The 25,468-nt window shown below is 41.2% G+C and overlaps 1 protein-coding gene across 3 annotated transcripts in view; it reads left to right on the forward strand.

Moving 5' to 3' along the window:
- Window positions 1–25,468, forward strand: part of CHCHD6 (coiled-coil-helix-coiled-coil-helix domain containing 6) — a 717,658-nt gene that overhangs the window by 251,192 nt on the left and 440,998 nt on the right. For 2 of the 3 annotated variants that reach the window (XR_008403230.1, XM_053720835.1), the window contains exon 5: window positions 20,136–20,156. The exons of the other annotated variant lie outside the window; for it this stretch is intronic. Coding sequence is in view for 1 of the 2 variants with exons in the window: in XM_053720835.1 (XP_053576810.1) it covers window positions 20,136–20,156 (21 nt within the window). In the remaining variant the exon portion in view is untranslated. The remainder of the gene's footprint in view (window positions 1–20,135; window positions 20,157–25,468) is intronic. 3 annotated transcript variants of the gene reach the window in all.

Here is a 25,468-nt window from a genome sequence, read left to right on the forward strand (position 1 = left end):
TGCACACACACATATATGCCTGATATGCACACACACACATATGCCTGACATGCACACACACACATATGCCTGATATGCACACACACACATATGCCTGATATGCACACACACACATATGCCTGATATGCACACACACATATATGCCTGATATGCACACACACACATATGCCTGATATGCACACACACACATATGCCTGATATGCACACACACATATATGCCTGATATGCACACACACATATATGCCTGATATGCACACACACATATATGCCTGATATGCACACACACACATATGCCTGATATGCACACACACATATATGCCTGATATGCACACACACATATATGCCTGATATGCACACACACACATATGCCTGATATGCACACACACATATATGCCTGATATGCACACACACACATATGCCTGATATGCACACACACATATATGCCTGATATGCACACACACACATATGCCTGATATGCACACACACATATATGCCTGATATGCACACACACACATATGCCTGATATGCACACACACATATATGCCTGATATGCACACACACATATATGCCTGATATGCACACACACATATATGCCTGATATGCACACACACATATATGCCTGATATGCACACACACACATATGCCTGATATGCACACACATATATGCCTGATATTCACACACACATATATGCCTGATATGTACACACACACATATATGCCTGATATGCATTTACACATATATGCCCGATATGCATACACACATATATGCCTGATATGCACACACACATATATGCCTGATATGCACACACACATATGCCTGATATGCACACACACACACATATATGCCTGACATGCACACACACACATATATGCCTGATATGCGCACACACACATATATATGCCTGATATGCACACACACAGACACACACATATATGCCTGACATGCACACACACACACACACATATATGCCTGATATGCGCACACACACATATATATGCCTGATATGCACACACACACACACACACACACACATATATGCCTGACATGCACACACACACATATATGCCTGATATGCGCACACACAAATATATATGCCTGATATGCACACACATATATGCCTGATATGCACACACACATATATGCCTGATAATGCCTGATATGCACACACATATATGCCTGATATGCACACACACATACTGTATATGCCTGATATGCGCACACACACATATATACCTGACATGCACACACACACATATATGCCTGATATGCACACACACACACATATGCCTGATATGCGCACACACATATGCCTGATATGCACACACACACACACACACACACACATATGCCTGATATGCACACACACACATATGCCTGATATGTACACACACACATATGCCTTATATGCACACACAGATATGCCTGATATGCACACACATATATGCCTGATATGCACACACACACACACACACACACACATATATTCCTGATAGGCACACACACATACATATATGCCTGATAGGCACACACACACATATACCTGATATGCACACACATATATGCCTGATATTCACACACACACACACATATGCCTGATATTCACACACAAACACACATGCCTGATATGCACACACATATATATGCCTGATATGCACACACACATATATGCCTGATATGCACACACACACACATATATGCCTGTTAAGCACACACACATATATGCCCGATATGCACACACACATATGCCTGATATGCACACACACACATATATGCCTGTTATGCACACACACACACATATACCTGATATACACACACATATATGCCTGATATTCACACACACACACACACACACACATATGCCTGATATTTACACACACACACACATGCCTGATATGCACACACATATATATGCCTGATATGCACACACACATATGCCTGATATGCACACACACACACACACACATATATATGCCTGTTATGCACACACACATATATGCCCGATATGCACACACACACACACACATATGCCTGATATGCACACACACACATACATATATGCCTGATAGGCACACACACACACATATATATACCTGATATACACACACATATATGCCTGATATGCACACACATATATGCCTGATATTCACACACACACACACACACACACATATGCCTGATATTCACACACACACACACACATGCCTGATATGCACACACATATATATGCCTGATATGCACACACACATATATGCCTGATAAGCACACACACACACACACACACACGCCTGTTATGCACACACACACACACATATATGCCCGATATGCACACACACACATATATGCCTGATATTCACACACACATATATGCCTGATATGCATGCACACACACACATATATGCCTGATATGCACACACATACACACACACACACACACACACACATATGCCTGATATGCACACACACATATATATGCCTGATATGCACACACACACACACACACACACATATGCCTGACATGCACACACACCTATATATGCCTGATATGCGCACACACACACATATATGCCTGATATGCACACACATATATGCCTGATATGCACACACACATATATGCCTGATAATGCCTGATATGCACACACATATATGCCTGATATGCACACACACACACATATATGCCTGATATGCACACACACATACTGTATATGCCTGATATGCACACACACACATATATGCCTGATATGCACACACATACATATGCCTGATATGCGCACACACACATATATACCTGACATGCACACACACACATATATGCCTGATATGCACACACACACACATATGCCTGATATGCACACACACACATATATGCCTGATATGTACACACACATATGCCTGATATGCACACACATATATGCCTGATATGCGCACACACATATGCCTGATATGCACACACACACACATATGCCTGATATGCACACACACACATATATGCCTGATATGTACACACACACACATATGCCTTATATGCACACACACATATGCCTGATATGCACATACATATATGCCTGATATGCACACACACACATATATGCCTGATAGGCATACACACACATACATATATGCCTGATAGGCATACACACACATACATATATGCCTGATAGGCACACACACATACATATATGCCTGATAGGCACACACATACACATATACCTGATACACACACACACATATATGCCTGATATTCACACACACACACATATGCCTGTTATTCACACACACACACACACACACACACACACACACACACACACACACATGCCTGATATGCACACACATATATGCCTGATATTCACACACACACACACACACACACACACACACACACACACACACATATGCCTGTTATTCACACACACACACACACATGCCTGATATGCACACACATATATATGCCTGATATGCACACACACACACACATGCCTGTTATGCACACACACACATATATGCCCGATATGCACACACACACATATATGCCTGATATGCACACACACACACACATATATGCCTGTTATGCACACACACACATATATGCCTGATATGCATACACACATATATGCCTGATATGCGCACACACACATATATGCCTGATATGCACACACACATGCCTGATATGCACACACACACACACATATGCCTGATATGCACACACACATATATATGCCTGATATGCACACACACACACATATATGCCTGACATGCACACACACAGATATATGCCTGATATGCGCACACACACACACATATATGCCTGATATGCACACACATATATGCCTGATAATGCCTGATATGCACACACATATATGCCTGATATGCGCACACACACACACACACACACACACATATATGCCTGATATGCACACACATACATATGCCTGATATGCGCACACACACATATATACCTGACATGCACACACACACATATATGCCTGATATGCACACACACACATATGCCTGATATGCACACACATATATGCCTGATATGTGCACACACATATGCCTGATATGCACACACACACACACACATATGCCTGATATGCACACACACACATATATGCCTGATATGTACACACACACACACATATGCCTTATATGCACACACACATATGCCTGATATGCACACACATATATGCCTGATATGCACACACACACACACATATATGCCTGATAGGCACACACACACACACATACATATATGCCTGATAGGCACACACACACACACACATATACCTGATATACACACACATATATGCCTGATATGCACACACATATATGCCTGATATTCACACACACATATGCCTGATATTCACACACACATGCCTGATATGCACACACATATATATGCCTGATATGCACACACACATATATGCCTGATATGCACACACACACACATATTTGCCTGTTATGCACACACATATATGCCTGATATGCACACACACACACACATATTTGCCTGTTATGCACACACACATACACACACACATATATGCCCGATATGCACACACACACACATATATGCACGATATGCACACACACACACATATGCCTGATATGCACACACATATATGCCTGATATGCACACACACACATATATGCCTGATATGCATACACACATATATGCCTGATATGCGCACACACACATATATGCCTGATATGCACACACACATGCCTGATATGCACACACACACACACATATGCCTGATATGCACACACATATATATATGCCTGATATGCACACACACACACATATATGCCTGACATGCACACACACAGATATATGCCTGATATGCGCACACACACACATATATGCCTGATATGCACACACATATATGCCTGATATGCACACACACATATATGCCTGATAATGCCTGATATGCACACACATATATGCCTGATATGCACACACACACACACACACATATATGCCTGATATGCACACACACATACTGTATATGCCTGATATGCACACACACACATATATGCCTGATATGCGCACACACACACACACACACACATATATGCCTGATATGCACACACATACATATGCCTGATATGCGCACACACACATATATACCTGACATGCACACACACACATATATGCCTGATATGCACACACACACATATGCCTGATATGCACACACATATATGCCTGATATGCGCACACACATATGCCTGATATGCACACACACACACACATATGCCTGATATGCACACACACACACACATATATGCCTGATATGTACACACACACACATATGCCTTATATGCACACACACATATGCCTGATATGCACACACATATATGCCTGATAGGCACACACACACACACACACACACATATACCTGATATACACACACATATATGCCTGATATGCACACACATATATGCCTGATATTCACACACACATATGCCTGATATTCACACACACATGCCTGATATGCACACACATATATATGCCTGATATGCACACACACATATATGCCTGATATGCACACACACACACATATTTGCCTGTTATGCACACACATATATGCCTGATATGCACACACACACACACATATTTGCCTGTTATGCACACACACACACACACACATATATGCCCTATATGCACACACACACACATATATGCACGATATGCACACACACACACATATGCCTGATATGCACACACATATATGCCTGATAGGCACACATACACACACACATATATGCCTGATAATCACACACACGCATATGCCTGATATTCACACACACACACACACACACATGCCTGATATGCACACACACATATATGCCTGATATGCACACACACATATATGCCTGATAGGCACACACACACACATATACCTGATATATACACACACATATATGCCTGATATGCACACACATATATGCCTGATATTCACACACACACACATATGCCTGATATGCACACACACACATATGCCTGATATGCACACGCATGTTTATGCCTGATATGCACACACACGTATGCCTGATATGCACACACACATATGCCTGATATGCACACACACACATATGCCTGATATGCACACACATATATGCCTGATATGCACACGCACACACACACATATATATATATATGCCTTATATGCACACACACACATATATGCTTGATATGCACACACACACATAAATGCCTGATATGCACACACACACACACATATATGCTTGATATGCACACACACACACACACACATATATGCTTGATATGCACACACACACACACATATGCTTGATATGCACACACACATATATGCATATTACTCACATATATGCCTGATATGCACACACACATAAATGCCTGATATGCACACACACACACACATAAATGCCTGATATGCACACACACACACACACACACACACACACACACATATATGCTTGATATGCACACACACATAAATGCCTGATATGCACACACACACACACATATATGCATATTACTCACATATATGCCTGATATGCACACACACACACACACAAATGCCTGATATGCACACACACACACACACACACAAATGCCTGATATGCACACACACATAAAGGCCTGATATGCACACACACACACACACACACACACACACACACACACAAATGCCTGATATGCACACACACACATAAAGGCCTGATATGCACACACACACATATGCCTGATATGCACACACACACACACACACACAAATGCCTGATATGCACGCACACACATATGCCTGATATGCACACACACACACACACACACACACATATGCCTGATATGCACACACACATAAATGCCTGATATGCACACACACACACACACACATATATGCATATTACTCACATATATGCCTGATATGCACACACACACACACACACACACACACAAATGCCTGATATGCACACACACACACACACATAAATGCCTGATATGCACACACACACACAAATGCCTGATATGCACACACACATAAAGGCCTGATATGCACACACACACACACACACACACACACACACAAATGCCTGATATGCACACACACATAAAGGCCTGATATGCACACACACACACACACACACACATATATGCTTGATATGCACACACACACACATAAATGCCTGATATGCACACACACATATATGCCTGATATGCACACACACATATATGCCTGATATGCACACACACATACATGCCTGATATGCACACACACATATATATGCATATGCAGTTTTTTTATGAAGTCTTTTTGTTTGGAGTTCATGTTAGCTGATTGCTAATACATACCATCTCTACAGTTTCATATAGTGAGCTGGGCCACTACTAATAGTCAGTCTGTCTGTTTGGCACTTGATAAGTGCTTTCCCATATGTGAGTACCCTGGACATCGGTGGGTTCCAGTTTACTTGGGGGTCACATTACCTTGGTTAATCTGCACTAGGAGGCATCCTTTTCTATCTTTGTTCTATATATGCATATTACACACATATATTATTATTTTATTATTATTATATTTTATTTATGAAGCGCCATCATATTTCGCAGCGCTGTCCATGGATACAGTTCATTTAAATAAAACAATATAAAACTTGTAAGAGACAGGACAAAATTTACAAACACATACAGAGGAATTGAGGGCCCTATTCCTGTGGGAACTTACAATCTAGAAGGGTAGAAGGTTGAGAAACAGGGGTGAGGACTGCAAGATTGAGAAAAAGAGGTTAATGCAGAGTTAGATGAGGAAAATGTATCTGTGTATATGTGTGTGTTTATGTATCTGTATGTCTGTATGTGACTATTTATGTTTGTGTGTATATATATCTGTGGTATGTATGTGTGTGTACATGTATGTGTGTGATTATTTGTATGTGTGTGTGTACGTTTGACTATGTATGTGTGTATATGTATGAATGTGTGTATCCATGTGTGTGTGTGAGTATCTGTGTGTGAGTATGTATCTATGTATGTGAGTGTGTGTATGTATGTGCGTGTTTGATTATGTATGTGTATGCGTGTGTGTATGAGTATGTGTGTGTTTGATTATGTGTGTGTATGAGTATGTGTGTGTTTGATTATGTGTGTGTATGAGTATGTATGAGTATGTATGTGTGTGTTTGATTATGTGTGTGTATGCGTGTGTATGAGTATGTATGTGTGTGTTTGATTATGTGTGTGTATGCGTGTGTATGAGTATGTATGTGTTTGATTATGTGTGTATGCATGTGTGTATGAGTATGTATGTGTGTGTTTGATTATGTGTGTGTATGCGTGTGTTTGATTATGTGTATGTATGTGTGTGTGAGTATGTATGTGTGTGTGTTTGATTATGTGTGTATGCATGTGTGTATGAGTATGTATGTGTGTGTATTAGTATGTATGTGTGTGTTTGATTATGTGTGTGTATGAGTATGTATGTGTGTGTTTGATTATGTGTGTATGCATGTGTGTATGAGTATGTATGTGTGTGTGTGTGTTTGATTATGTGTGTGTATGAGTATGTATGTGTGTGTTTGATTATGTGTGTGTATGAGTATGTATGTGTGTGTTTGATTGTGTGTGTGTATGAGTATGTATGTGTGTGTTTGATTATGTGTGTGTATGAGTATGTATGTGTGTGTATGCATGTGTATGAGTTTGTATGTGTGTGTATGAGTATGTATGCGTGTGTATGAGTATGTATGTGTGTGTTTGATTATGTGTGTGTATGCGTGTGTATGAGTATGTATATGTGTGTATGCATGTGTATGAGTTTGTATGTGTGTGTATGAGTATGTATGTGTGTGTATGAGTATGTATGTGTGTGTATGCATGTGTATGAGTTTGTATGTGTGTGTATGAGTATGTATGCGTGTGTATGAGTATGTATGTGTGTGTTTGATTATGTGTGTGTATGCGTGTGTATGAGTATGTATATGTGTGTATGTGTGTGTATGAGTATGTATGTGTGTATATGAGTATGTATGTGAGTGTGTGTTTGTGTTTGGAGGCTACAGTACATACCGCATCAGAACTTATAATTTTTCCAGTTTTCATTTAAGGTATTAAACCCCTGAGCAAGAAATGTGTAATATTTGTCACACGTGTGATTGTGGATGATACAGTAGAGGTGCTACATTCTCCGTCTGTCACTTCCCCACCCACCTAGTTTATCTTTGAAATCTCTGTTTAAAATGTTATTTAAGATAATTATGTCTTCAGGCATAAATTAAAGTAAAACCCATGGTGCGTGCAAGTGAACATTTCTTTAGGTGGACTCCTGAGAATTGTTAGAAGCTGCTCAGCTGTGAACTGTGTGGATATGATGATTACCGTCCATTCCCTCAGTCACACTAAATAGAGTGCTAGCTCTTCAGGGAAGTGCATTCATGGCTGACTGTATAAGACACAGACATAGTCAGGCTGTATTGTGCTCCCCTCCATATTCCGCCGGCAATTTCTCATCACTCGGTTTCCTTTAAAGACTTTCAGTTGATGCTAATGCTGATTTGATAAGTTCTCTCCTCTTTCGCTCTTTAATTTGAAATGTCTGCAATTTTGCGCTTCACAGAGTCCGACAGAGAATTAGCGAGGGAGAGAGACAGCAAGTGGGTTAGGGGAAGCAGAGGCTTCTCTGTAGTGCTGCTGGCTGCCTCAGTGGAGGGTAAAGGTGTATAGCTTTATGAATTTTGATGGCCAGGAACGAACCAGTTATGCTAGCGCAGAAAATGTGTGGGAACAAGAATTTTTACTTTGCACATCCGCTCCTTGCCTAACTAATGATAGGAGGACAGCTGCCATTTGAGGAGAAAGATTTATGAGCTTTGCGCAGATCCGCGCACACATCTCCTTATATGTTCCCGTATACGCCTGTCGCTGGCGGAATATAACACACTTATATTTAATTGCTAAATGTGCTGAGACAGATTTCTTTCCAACACACCTGATACATTTATCTATCTTACTGTGACAAATGATGTCTGCTACTTAGAGATTGATTAATCAGAGAAATCAAAACTCTTTATTAGCTGTGTATGTAGTTGCTTTAGTAAATAATTGTTTCCTTGCTGTATAGATCGGTATAACGTTTCTACTATATGGGTGAATTTGTCTTAATGTTTGCATTGTAGCCTAGTCTAGAATAGATTTATATATATCTAGTGTATTTTTTTTTCCCTTTTCGTTTCCTTATCTATGGTGTCCCTTCCCCTGCAATTTTTTTCATTTTGATTCTAGCAATTATAGAATATGTAGCTTCATGATCCATTAACTGAAGTGAAATATTCTCTGTATTTCCTTTATGCATAGCTTGAGACAATGCATTTTATGTACTCCCAAAATGGGAAGAAAATGACAATTTAATACAATATTTGAATTTGTACGTGTTTCGCTGTCGGGGGACAGTAACAGTGGTTTATAAATATATTGTTGATTTAAGACAGAGAAAGAATTAGAGGTATAAATTACCCAATGTGATTACAGACTATTTGTAGTGAGCTAAAGAAAAAAAAAAGAAAGAGATTGAATTTACAATCTGGTTTTATTGATCCTGAAACATTCAATACAAAACGCCATCCACAGCAGTGCCATTCAACATTTTCAATTGGAACCACATTGACATTTTTTTCTTTGTTAATATCTCTATATAACGAACCACAACTACATACTGATATACAAATATATTAAAGGGACATAATACTCATATGCTAAATCACTTGAAACTGATGCAGTATAACTGTAAAAAGCTGACAGGAAAATATCACCTGAGCGTCTCTATGTAAAAAAGGAATATATTTTACCTCACAATTTCCTCAGCTCAGCAGAGTAAGTTCTGTGTAAAAAGTTATACTCAGCTGCTCCCAGCTGCAGGTAAAAAAAATAAATAAAAATGAAGAAATGAACAGCAGCCAATCAGCATCAGCAGTGCTGAGGTCATGAACTCTTACTGTGATCTCATGAGATTTGACTTAACTCTCATGAGATTTCATAGTAAGCTTCCTTTACCTGATTGGTGAAATAATATGAGAGTTCACGAGGCTCATCCTTTCAGCTGTCCTAGGACAGACATACTAATATGCTGCTTAGAAATCCTTTACAATGGGAGGTGGCTACTGAGAAACTTTTGAGGTAAAATATCTTTCTTTTTAACATAGAGATGTTCACGTGATATTTTCTAGTCAGCTTTTTACAGCTATGCTGCATCACTTTCAAGTGTTTAAACATTTGGGTATTATGGCCCTTTAAGCAGTTTTTCACAAGATTTTTTGGACGTTTCCACAAACCTAGAAACAGACATTGTAATCGTACAGAAGGGACAGGAATTCCCATTTGCAGTGAACAGAAACACCATGAGCGAGACACAGTGGGGCCTTTGTTTATCATGAGTTTGTAGTTTGAGATATTTATCTGGTCTGTGAGGTTCCCTGCCGAATTCAGAAAAGCTTACAAATAAATACATTGCTAAAAAATGTTCTGGAACAGCAGACAGTACTGTTTGTAAGCAAAGAGTACATTTCTTAATTAAAATATGCAAAAAGGGTGAACATAGAATAGAAAATGCAAATGTTAAAGGGACAGTTCACCCAAAAATGTTGTCCTATTTAAATTGTTCCCAATGATCCATTTTACCTGCTTGAGTGTATTAAATTGTTTCCAAGTAGCTCCTTTACCCCTATTTTGGCCTTTGAAATAGCTGATTTAGCCTGTGGTGTCCCAACATATACTGAAAGTTTTGATTCTGGAGTCTCAGCTATTGAATAGCCTCAGTAAACATAGCTAGCAGAAGAAATTACACTAACAGTGGGGTGCAGGATAGTTAAAGTGAAAGTCAATCCTAACGTTGTACAAACGCTAGGATTGACTATTGAAACAAATAAAGGAGACTTTCATTCATGAAGTATAAAATACTTCATGTAGAAAGCTCGTTTATTTGTTTCAACCGATCGCCGTTGTTAGTTGCTACAGCAGCCCACGGCTAAAAATTTTTTTGCTAAGAGGTGACGTTTTTACCTCTTAGCCAATAGCCGTGTGGTAAATCCGGCTCCCATAGGCGCCAAGCCGGATTTACCGCACGGCTATTGGCTAAGAGATGAAAACGTCACCTCTTAGCAAAAAATTATTTTAGCCGTGGGCTGCTGTAGCAGCTAAGAATGGCGATCGGTTGAAACAAATAAAGGAGCTTTCTACATGAAGTATCTAATACTTCATGAATGAAAGTCCCCTTTATTTGTTTCAATAGTCAATCCTAACGTTTGTAAAACGCTAGGATGGACTTTCGCTTTAAGTAATAAAATGATAATTTTCCATTGTTCTCTCTATGTATTGAGTTTTAGTTTTCCAGACAAATATAAGATAAGGAAGCAAGTGTGTGTACACAAAGTGATAACATAATGAGATCTGATATTACCTGAAGCCCAAACCATTGTAATAGGCTGTGGTTTTAAAGCACAAAACCAGCTACTTCATATACACAAATAAACCTGAAAATGCAATTTCTCATACATTTTATACTCTGTAGCTGGTATAACAAGTCATTGAAAATACATTAATATAAAAACAATTTTACAGTGTACTGTCCCTTTTACTAATTCAACACTATTAAATCCCTTTAAGGGTTCATAAATTGATTAACTGTAGCTTAGTTAATTTTAATAATGAAGCGTATTAATAAAGTTACACACGCTTTTCTTTCTCTTCCTATCACTTTGCTTCAAAATCTCCCTTTTATATATTGATATTTCCTCCTGAGTGCAACGTATTATTTTTGTGCTCAAGAGCCAGACAGATAAATTCTAGAAGGTAAACTCTTGTGTATTTTCTTCTTAAATGGAAAGAGTCCACAGCTGCATTCATTACTTTTGGGAAATAAGAACCTGGCCACCAGGAGGAGGCAAAGACACCCCAGCCAAAGGCTTAAATATTCCTCCCACTCCCCTCATCCCCCAGTCATTCTTTGCCTTTCGTCCCTAGAGGTTGTCAGAGAAGTGTCAGAATTTGTAATTTTTGTTTTTTGTCTCTTATGGAGGGTAGTACTCTTCGGCATGGGACAGGGGTTTTAAGTAATCCTGTCAGTCTCTCAGTGTGGGCTTGGATGAAAGTTAGAGTCCGTAAATGCAGGGAGATTCTTTCTGCGAAACCATCCCGACTCATGTTAACAGCTCCTCAAGCAATCAGCGTTGTCGAACTTCACTCCGCTGCCTGCTTTTTTTCTCTCAAGTCCATGGCGGAGGCAATGCTACTATCCGTCACACTTGAAAGGCAGTGTTCCTGTTCCACGGCGTAGATTCAGGTAAGATCGTTTCATTTTACTTTATTTCTCAATGTACTGTAATGTGAATGTTTTCCCGAGAGGCTACCAACCTGCGGGTCTATCTTATCACAAGGGTCTCAGTGAGTCTCTTTTAGTATCTTGGAATCGAGGGTTAATATCTCCTGAGGGGGGTTATTGAATAGGGGGGTTTATAATTATGTTGAGTATGTGATTCAACCTGCTTATGTGTGATGTTTATGGTTGGGGTGTTTAGTTCTAGGGTAAGGTTTCCTCTGACCTGTTTTTCTTCTGATACTTCCGGTTGCTGAGGCTTCGCTTGTCCTTTTTCCTGACCTAGTCATGGGTTGTTTTAGAATCTTGGATCTCAGGGCTGGTTGGGGTGTTCCACGGTATTGGGAACTTGGGCTATGTCCTTGCTCCATCTACCTGGCCTGGTCATGGTTGGCCAGGTTTTCAGAGTATTTATTACTCTTTGCAACAGAGTAGCCCATGTCCTCTAGTGGTTAGCTGTGTGGCTTGCGCCTCGAGGGTTGTGGGTTCATACCCAGCTGCGGGCACTGGATGTCCAATTTCTGGTGCGTCTTAGTGTTGCATCCCCCTGGTCAGTTTGCCAGTGTACCCAGGAATTCCATGCTCTGCAGGCAAATGGGTTGGCTGTACCTCTGCTTGGCAAGCTACTTCTAGGGGGTCCTTCTAGGACATTTGTGTTTGGGATTTCTCTTCCCATTAGCCGGTGGCTTTGGGCCTTGAGGACAGTTATTACCCTTCCGGCTTCATCCCTTTACTTTAGGGGATATTTTACTCCCTATGGAGATGGAGTCCTTTCTTGGGGCTTCTCCTGATGGGAGGTGGACAGGTGGGATTGGTTCCCCCTGGTGTCTTGCTGGCACCAAGTCAGACTTGTTCAGCCTTTATTTGGATAGATCCTTAGGTCTTTGGCCTTGTCGTCTGTTTTCAGAGTCGGGTTGTACTCTGTGGGGATTGCTGTGCTATCCTTACGCTCGTTCCTGTACCAGTTTTGGGATTCTTCTTGTTATGGTATAACCCGGATATCGAGGGTTAATACCAGATGAAAGATGCCCTTAATACGGGAATAGCAACACACAAACCCAGTTAATACACAGACGGTGAAAATACACAAAATCTTTCTCTCCTAAAACAGGCAAAAGAATAATCCAAAGTAGCAATTCCCCCCAAACACGAAACCAAGCTCCGTCTTGCGGGTAAAACAGGAATCTCTTTATTGAGGGCTACATGCCCGGTATTTAAGCAGGTCTCCCACCTGGTGGACAAGTATAGTACATTAGCCAATCACAGTGGCTCAGGCTTAAACGCTCCCCTTGGTACCAGTGAACCCCTCCTCCCTATCCTAGAGATAATTGGGGAGAAATCCAACTATCTCCATGGCTAGAAGAAAACGCTGTTTACAGGATACAATAAAGATACATTGCATAAACAATTAAACAATCAAACACAAGAAAACAATTGTCTATTCACAGGTAAAACAGATTAACATATCAAGTTAATTAACTGGGGAAGAAAGTTTACTCAGACAATCTGATGTTGTGCAGTCTAGTTAACATAATCACACAGGAACACAATCAGTTTACCCAGACAGACTCCTGAGACACAATCAGATTAGAAACAAAAATAAAATACATCTTATTACAGAATATAATAACAGCTCTTATTAACTATTAAGTCCTTTATGCCCACTTGGTTTATAGAGTCACAATTGCTCCCACAAGGGGCACTCACACCCTGTACCCATCCTGTATTTATGGATACAGGGTGACATGGACATAAGACAGAGTTATGAAAGTACATGGGGTGTCCAGCATATCAAATTCCACATTTCCATGCAGTCTCTGGGTATCCTTAAGCCCATGTACCTCCAGCCCAAAGAATGTTCCATAACAGGCCCTCCAATGCACAGTGGTGAGATTGGTCTTGTCACATCTCTCCCCTTTTCCAAACAGACTAACAGGGTATCTGACCTCCTGCCGTTCAGTGCCCTGGTTAGTCCAGCAACCCACTCACAAAACTCAATCAGCAGTACAGCCCACCCACAATAAATGGTTACTACACCTGAGTAGAGGAGAAACTTGTCCATGTCCAGGTGCCTCACCGTGGCTGTGCGGGGGACTGGTAGGCTGCCTTGGTGGGTTGCTAAGTGGGCAGGGACCAGCGGTACTCTGCCCTGGTGCCAGCGCTACCACGGAAGTAGCCTGGTTGGAACCTGGTGGTGGGAGGGGGAGACCGACTGTCTCCCCTTTAGAAACACAACTCTGTTGCTGGAGGGGAAGACCGACTGTCTCCCCTTTGGCTAAACAGCCCTGTTGCTGGGGGACAGGACCGACCGTCCCTACCCCCTCTGCTGTAAGTGCAAAGACCACGGTCCAGTCTGCATGGTTGTGGGGCTTACTGTCTCCCCTGGGTATGTCAAGCTGCCGCTGGGGAGAGGGGGTAACAAGCTCCTCTCCCATACATACTTCCAGCCGCGGGGGAGGGAGACCGACTGTCTCCGCTCCCAATACCGAGTCCTGCTGCTGGGGAAAGGAGACTAGGCTCTCTATTCCCTGAAACACACACTGCTGTTGGGGAGCAGGACCGACCGTCTCTGCCCCCGGTAGCTCAGTCTGCACTGAGGAATGGAGACTGGGCTCCCAATTCCCTGCATATCACTCTGCTGCTGGGGGGCAGGACCAACTGTATCTGCCCCCTGTAACTCAGCCTGCCGCTGTCGAATTGGGACTGGGCTCCCAATTCCCTGCAATTCACTCTGCTGCTGGGGGACAGGACCAACTGTCTCTGCCCCCTGTAACTCAGCCTGCCGCTGGGGAATGGAGACTGGGCTCCCAATTCCCTGCAATTCACTCTGCTGCTGGGGGACAGGACCAACTGTCTCTGCTCCCTGTAACTCAGCCTGCCGCTGGGGAATGGAGACTGGGCTCCCAATTCCCTGCAGGACCGGTGGAGAGACCTCGGTCCCATCTCCACCGGCCACCTGGGGTCCTTCCCAGTAAATCTCCACAACATCTTCCCAGCTGAATGGGTCTGGACCTGGGTCTGTCACCTTGCTGTCCTGCTGAGCCTTCCCAATGGAGTGGAAGAGATCTCGGTAGTCCTGCTCCAGTTCCCACTCCAGGGTTGCTAGGTGAGCCAGGTCTTGCTCTACCTCACGGGGGTCATCCCAGTCATGCCTAGCCTCCCTCTCGTAGAAAATGTCCTGAACTCCTCTCCCTCTGGCTTGTCATGCTCGTCTGTCCAGGGTATATACTGTGCCATATACCACCAGAGCGCCTGATAGGCATCCTCCAGCCATAGCTCCTGCCATACTCGGTGCTCTAGTTCCTTCACCCATTCCTCCAGGGGTTGCTCTCCCAGGAAGGGCATCCGCAGGGCCACTTGCTTCTGCAACCGCTGCTCTTCACTGGGGAGACTCTCACCCCGCTGGTATTGTACATTATCCAGGGCCTGGTACCAGATGCCTTTCCTTAATGCATCCCAGCCATCCAGGTCCTCCTCCTCGTATAACACTGCTGGTTCCCTTCTGTTGCTTTTAGGGTCGCTGTACTGGGACATGCGTTGCCCCAACTTGTAAATCCCCGGAATGGTGTCTCTTGTAGCTGTCCTTCTGGCTGTGGGAACAATCCCGCCGCTGCCACCAGTTGTTATGGTATAACCCGGATATTGAGGGTTAATACCAGATGAAAGATGCCCTTAATACGGGAATAGCAACACACGAACCCAGTTAATACACAGACGGGGAAAATACACAAAATCTTTCTCTCCTAAAACAGGCAAAAGAATAATCCAAAGTAGCAATTCCCCCCAAACACGAGACCAAGCTCCATCTTGAGGGTAAAACAGGAATCTCTTTATTAAGGGCTACATGCCCGGTATTTAAGCAGGTCTCCCACCTGGTGGACAAGTATAGTACATTAGCCAATCGCAGTGGCTCAGGCATAAACGCTCCCCTTGGTACCAGTGAACTCCTCCTCCCTATCCTAGAGATAATTGGGAAGAAATCCAACTATCTCCATGGCTAGAGGAAAACGCTCTTTTACAGGATACAATAATGATACATTGCATAAACAATCAAACACAAGAAAACAATTGTCTATTCACAGGTAAAACAGATTAACATATCAAGTTAATTAACTGGGGAAGAAAGTTTACTCAGACAATCTGATGTTGGGCAGTCTAGTTAACATAATCACACAGGAACACAATCAGTTTACCCAGACAGACTCCTGAGACACAATCAGATTAGGAACGAAAATAAAATACATCTTATTACAGAATATAATAACAGCTCTTATTAACTATTAAGTCCTTTATGCCCACTTGGTTTATAGAGTCACAATTGCTCCCACAAGGGGCACTCACACCCTGTACCCATACTGTATTTATGGATACAGGGTGACATGGACATAAGACAGAGTTATGAAAGTACATGGGGTGTCCAGCATATAAAATTCCACATTTCCATGCAGTCTCTGGGTATCCTTAAGCCCAAAGAATGTTCCATAACAGGTCCTCCAATGCACAGTGGCGAGATTGGTCTTGTCACACTTCTGTTCCCCTTTTTTGGATCCCTGGGGCTGGGTTGGTCCAGCTGGGTATGGGTCTACAGGTCACGATGGCCGAGCGGTCTAAGGCGCTGCGTTCAGGTCGCAGTCTCCTCTGGATGTATGAGCCTTGTTGAGTCTATCCGTTAGCTCAGTCTGCTAGGATATAGAATTTCCTTTCAACTTGCTCCATCAATTTCAGAAGAGGGTCTACTCTTCCTTCGGGTTCTGAGGATATACTCTCCTTCTCGGGGGCCCTTGATTGAGGTTTTGTGTTCCCCTTTTTTAGGGACCTGTATAGGCCTGGCGGCTTTGGTTGCCTGGAGCATGCCCTCTGTCTGGGGGTGGCTTTTGCGGTCTGTTCCTTGCTTGACTGCTTCTTCCTCGCAAGTGCCCTCTGTGTCGTCCTGATATGGACTCTGTGTTCTCCAACCTGTTTTTTTTTTGCCTGGGTCTATTAAATGTTTTTCATGATTGAATACTTTGGTATTCTATGTTCAGAAGCTGGGAGGATTTTGCCTCTTCAGTTGCATTCAGTGCTTGCAGTATGTTGGAGAGAAGTCTGTTTGTTTCGCTTGGTATAGGTGTGGCCTCCTTTTCCTGTTTGGACCCGTTTGGGTCTCTCTGAGCTGTGCTCAATCTTGGAGGTGTTCTTTTTTGTATTAGGGAACCTTTCGGTTTCCTCGGTTCTCTTTTGCCTTGTCCCCTTGGGGGTTTCGGCTGGTGTCCCCTTCATTAGTGGGGGGTGAGTGGTGAGGGACCGTCTGTTGAGCGACGGTGTCTCCTGGAGGACTTTTGGCTCAGTCGAGTCCGTTTTGCGGCCTCTAGTTTGGCTTCTGGACTAGCTGCGAGTCAGTGTCCTTGGGGCTTTTCCTTTACAATTTTTATCGGCTTCGGACAAAGAAGTTTTTTTTTTATTGGGTAGAGTTTCAGGCCTGGTGCCGTCAGTATGTACCCTCCCATTGACATTGCACCTTCCATTGCTTTCTACATCTACTGCTACAGTTACTATTCACCTTATATATGTATGTATTGAACCAGCGGCGCAATAATACAAGTGCATTGTTGACACTTAAAGGGACAGTTTTCTCAAACCCCCCCCCCCCTTTAATTTGTTCCCAATAATTCACTTTACCTGCTGGAGCATATTACATTGTTTACAAGTATTTCTTTTACCCTTATATTGGCATTTAAAATTTAGTTTATTTAGCCTGTGGTATCCCCACCTATTCTGAAAGTTTTTGGCCTTAGGGCCAAGCTATAAATAAGCTGTGTAAACACAACCAGCAGTATAAATTACACTCCCAGTGGGGTATAGAAAATATAAGGTAATAAACTTGTTTATTTTCCATTGTTCTCTCCAAATATTGGTCTTTGGTTTACGGACAGATATAAGATAAAGACGCATGTATATGTAAACAATATGATACAGTAATGAGATCTGATTATACCTACAAGCTCAACCCATTTTATTAAGTTGTAGCTTCAAAACACAAAATCAGTTATTTCATATACACAAATAAACCTTAAAAAACTAATTCTCATATATTTTATACTCTGCAGTTGGTAAAAAAAATGTAATGGGAACACATTAAGCGAAAAATAATTTTACAGTATAATGAACCTGTTTAACCCTGTCTGTAGAAAAAGCTTAATTTATTTTAGCATCTAAAGGTGGCAGGAACAAAAAAAAACAACGAATGTATGTGTTTAATATTATGCTGATAATCTTCTGTTATGTTTGAATATACCACAGAGCTTTCTATTATATGTTGTTTGTTCTGTTTTCTTCTGAGCCGTCTGTAACATACGTTACCTATACTGCATTCGCCTAGAACAACACCACACATACCCCTGTGCTGACATGTGAGCTATTCTGTAAATTTATCTTCTGTAGATTTCCTGTTTTTTTAATCCCGTGTACAGAAGTGGTTATAAAAATATAAACCCGAGCCATGAAATGAGGAGAAAGCTCCCTTTATCCTTGTGGTGTCTCTGTGTGAGACGCTTAATTCCGCACTTGCTTTGCCCGTTGTTGCAGTTTGATGGCACCTTCCTGATTTGCTTTGAGGCTTTCTACAATATCCTGTTCCAAAAACCTCTTCAAATATACAAAGCTTAAAAGTGCATTTTCTTGTTCCTTTAGGTTTTGCTACGTTTGGTGCACTCAGAGCTTTGTGCCGCTAAACCTCCTGCTCAATAAATCACTGACATTCTCCTGTTTTTTCTCTCTCGCTCTCTCTCTTTTTTTTTTATTTTGCAAAGCCTGCGGATTTGGATGAATGGGTAAGCTCTATTTGGCTTGTCTTATTGCTTATTTCACTTGTCATGTTGTCATTGTGTGAGCCGTTGGTGGCAATTGTGTCCTTAATTTCTTTCCCTCACTTATTTTTTTCCTTTCCTCTTAAAAAAACCCCTCTATTATCAACATACTATTTAGCTAATACTAGAGGGTTTAGGAGCTGTTTGATAAGAACACAGTGAAATGTACTAAACAAAGGGCATAAAACCTTGACCCAGCCATTGTAGGGATGTCTGGGGTTGCACTTTTACTTGTTTCTCTTTCTGTTTACATTTATTTATTTTAAATATGCTATGTTCTTGCATTAGTTGATAAAAAAAATCAGCTGTGTCCTTGTACTAGTTGTATGAGATGCATGCAGGCTTAATTCAACCCACCATGAATAATATTATACCCTGACCAAAAAATATAATGGCTAAAAAAAAAGACCTAAAACCTGGGTGGGGGGAGTGAAAGCATAATATTGAGTGCCAAGGGCAGCACATAATCTAAATACGCCACTGATATATATATAATAGGAATAGACCGATATCGTTTTTCAGGGCAGATACCGAAAACGATTATTGACCACCTTTCAGGCCGATAACCGATAACAGGGGCCGATATTCTGTACATTTAAAGTTTTGAAAAATCAACACAATTTCTACACAAATCTGGTATAAACTGAACATGCTTACTACAATTTTAAACATTAAAAGTAAACAACTGGGAAAAATAAAGTGCTTGAAAATTAAACTTATTAAATTGCTTCCCAAAACATAGAAAAAGGGCATAAATCCCCCTTTTTTATTCTTCTTCTTCAAAAAAAGCTTTATTGAAGAAAGTATAACCATTACATACAATATAAAATAGAGGTAGGTACATATACAACAGCGTTTCGCTGGTTAGGAGACATAAATAACAACAATGTGTCCTTTGCCTAACCAGGTTGTGTTATAATTACATAGATCATTGCATGTACTATTTTAAATTACATAAGATATTATCAGTGCTAGGTAAATAAAAAGTAAGTTCAGTCTACGAAAGGTAATGGTTCCTGACGAGAAAAAACATGTATATTTTTATTTGATAGGCTACAAAGGTGGTCTCCAGTCTAGTTAGGGGTTATGGAGTATCATTTCAAATTTGTTGGTAAAGAGCACTAGACGTCTGTGGGTTTGAGGGGAGTGTAAGGGTGCCAGCTGTGGGTGCGGCTGTTGTCTAATTGAGGTAGTCTTTCCATAGGAAGTAGACTGAGTGGTAATCATCTATTTGTTACTGGTGTAGTGGTATTTTTCTAGTTGAAGGGATTGAGTGGTTGTCTCCTTCCAAACGTGGATAGAAGGGAGGTTGGTACTTTTCCAATTTTTTGGGATCAGTCTCTTAGCTGAGTTTGTCATAATGGTCAACAGAGCTAGACGTAACTTACATTTTATTTGGGTGAATTTGTTAAAGAGGAAGAACCAAATATTAAGTTCAAGGCTTATGGATAAGATCTTCTCAAACTCAATCTTAATAGCCTCCCAAAATTTCTGGGCAGTTGGGCATGTCCACCAAATATGTGTGGGGGTGCCAATTGCTGTACATCCTCTCCAACATTCCAGTGTGATCGTGGGGAGGATGGTGTATAGGCGGTGTGGGGTGTAGTACCACCTATATAATAGTTTAACGTTCATTTCCATTACATATATGGACGATGAGAATTTTGTCATGGTGGAGAACATTTTGTGCCACTCTTTTTGGGTTTGAATGACACCTATTTCCCCTTCCCATTTCTGAGTGTATGAAGGTAGGGACGCATTGTATGGTTGCATGAGTAATTGATGTGAGAGAGATAGAAAACCCCTGTTGAGTGTATCATGAATACAACTACTCTCAAAACTAGTTAGGGAGCGCACAAGTTGTGCTTTTTTTTAAAAATAATTTTTTATTGAGGTTGTTCGATAAAATACAACATACTGTGTTAGCCTTGCAACAGGAAAGACACAGAAATTATGCATCAGTAAACTACATACAATATAAAGAAATTATAAAAGACAAGAGCGAAACTGAAATACAACATTGCATGTCAACAAATAGGCTTCTCAAACCTCTATTTTCTTGATATACTAGCATAACTGGCTGACTAGTTATGAGGCCACTCAAGAGCTCTCAAGCCATATGAAAATGTAAAGGGATAAGGTAGTCAGATCTGCGGCCTCATTTGGGCCTACAAATAGCATATAAGAATCAGCGGGTAAGCACCGCTTGGGGTATAGGTTATATGCATGTTCAAATAGGGAGGGGAGGAGGGAACTAGCAACTGGTTGGGGGATAACAACTAAAAGTTGTGGTCTCTAAGTAACTTTGCCATACTAGGAATGTTATAGGTATACTATAGTTGGGAGGGGGCCTTCACGTGAGAAGGGCTTGCAAACAAATGAACTGTGCAGATATCTAGATATCCGGGGCAACCAGGGCCAGGGTAGCTAAAAATTATGAAATAAGGTGGGCCTGCAGGGCTTAAACCAGTATGACATAGACAGAGCCAACAGTGCTTTATAACCGAACAGTATAATCTTTTTAACTATATATATATATATATATATATATATATATATATATATATATATATATATATATATAACTTGGCGTGAAGTTGCAGGAGGTTTTCTGTTACATTTATAAGACTAATAGGTTCTCTCTTCTAATTGAGCCTCAAAATGTCTCAACCAAGAGCAAGCAAATAATACTTGTGTACAAAGGAGAGGGAAGTATCCTATGATAACCCTTTACTGAGCCTCAGCTGCTTACCAAGCTAACTAACCTAACTAACTAGCTAACTAGATTTAGAGTTTTGTCGGTAAAGACCCGCGTAGCTAACGCTGCTTTTTTTTGCAACGCACCCTTAAGACAACGCTGGTATTTAGAGTTGTCTGAGGAGCTGCGTTAGGCTCAAAAAAGGGTGCGTTGAGCCTAATCTAGCTCCACTTCAACCCTCAATACCAGCGTTGCTTACGGTAGCGGTAAGCAGCTAAAATGTGCTCGTGCACGATATCCCCATAGGGAGCAATGGGGCAGTTTGGGCTGAAAAAAAACCTAACACCTGCAAAAAAGCAGCGTTCAGCTCCTAACGCAGCCCCATTGTTTCCTATGGGGAAACACTCTCTAAGTCTGCACCTAACACCTTAACATGAACCCTGAGTCTAAACACCCCTAACCTTACACTTATTAACCCCTAATCTCCCGCCCCCGCTAACACCTGTATAATATTATTAACCCCTAATCTGCTGATCCGGACACCGCCGCAACCTACATTATACCTATGAACCCCTAATCTGCTGCCCCTAACACCGTCGACCCCTATATTACATTTATTAACCCCTAATCTGCCCCCCAATGTCGCCGCTACCTTACCTACACTTATTAATCCCTAATCTGCTGACCGGACCTCGCCGCCACTATAATAAATGTATTAACCCCTAAACCGCCGCACTCCCGCCTCTCAAACACTAGAATAAATAGTATTAAACCCTAATCTGCCCTCCCTAACATCGCCGCCACCTACCTACAATTATTAACCCCTAATCTCCCGCCCGCACCGTCGCGCTACTATAATAAAGTTATTAACCCCTAAATCTAACTCTAACCCTAACACCCCCCTAACATAAATATAATTTAAATTAAACAAAATAATATTCCTAAAATTAACTAAATTAATCCTATTTAAAACTAAATACTTACCTATAAAATAAACCCTAATATAGCTACAATATAACTAATAGTTACATTATACCTATAAACCCCTGCTGCCCCTAACATCACCGACCCCTATATTATATTTATTAACCCCTAATCTGCCCCCCCCACGTCGCCGCTACCTAACTACACTTATTAACCCCTAATCTGCCGACTGGACCTCGCCGCCACTATAATAAATGTATTAACCCCTAAACCGCAGCACTCCCCCCTCGCAAACACTATAATAAATTGTATTAACCCCTAATCTGCCCTCCCTAACATCGCCGCCACCTATCTACAATTATTAACCCCTAATCTCCCGCCCGCACCGTCGCCGCTACTATAATAAAGTTATTAACCCCTAAACCTAACTCTAACCCTAACACCCCCCCTAACATAAATATAATTTAAATTACACTAAATAATATTCCTAAAATTAACTAAATTAATCATATTTAAAACTAAATACTTGCCTATAAAATAAACCCCAATATAGCTACAATATAACTAATAATTACATTGTAGCTATTTTAGGATTTATATTTATTTTACAGGCAACTTTGTATTTATTTTAACTAGGTACAATAGCTATTAAATAGTTAAGAACTATTTAATAGCTACCTAGTTAAAATAAGTACAAAATTACCTGTAAAATAAATCCTAACCTAAGTTACAATTAAAACTAACACTACACTATCATTCAATTAATTAAATAAATTACCTACAATTACCTAAAATAAAATACAATAAAATAAACTATTCTATAATACAAAAAAAAACCAAACACTAAATTACAAAAAATAAAAAAGAATTACGAGAAGTTTAAACTTATTACACCTAATCTAAGCCCCCTAATAAAATAAAAAAGCCCCCCAAAATAAAAAATTCCCTACCCTATTCTAAACTACCAAAGTAATCAGCTCTTTTACCAGCCCTTAAAAGGGCTTTTTGTGGGGCATTGCCCCAAAGTAATCAGCTCTTTTACCTGTAAAAAAAAATACAATACCCCCCCAACATTACAACTCACCACCCACATACCCCTACTCTAACCCACCCAAACCCCCCTTAAATAAACCTAACACTACCCCCCTGAAGATCTCCCTACCTTGAGTCGTCTTCACCCAGCTGGGCCGAAGTCTTCATCCGATGGGGCAGAAGAAGACATCCAACCTATCCGGGCAGAAGAGGACATCCGGACCGGCAGACATTTTCATCCAAGCGGCATCTTCTATCTTCATCCATCCGACAAGGAGCGGCTCCATCTTCAAGACCTCCGGCGCGGAGCATCCTTCATGGCCGACGGACTAACGACGAATGCCTGGTCCTTTAAATGACGTCATCCAAGATGGCGTCCCTCGAATTCCGATTGGTTGATAGAATTCTATCAGCCAATCGGAATTAAGGTAGAAAAAATCTGATTGGCTGATGCAGTCAGCCAATCAGATTGAAGTTCAATCCGATTGGCTGATCCAATCAACCAATCGTATTGAACTCGCATTCTATTGGCTGATCGGAACAGCCAATGGAATGCGAGTTCAATTTGATTGGCTGATTGGATCAGCCAATCGGATTGAACTTCAATCTGATTGGCTGATTG

This window comes from Bombina bombina, chromosome 7, assembly GCF_027579735.1.
Source record: "Bombina bombina isolate aBomBom1 chromosome 7, aBomBom1.pri, whole genome shotgun sequence".
Classification (NCBI taxonomy): Eukaryota; Metazoa; Chordata; class Amphibia; order Anura; family Bombinatoridae; genus Bombina; species Bombina bombina.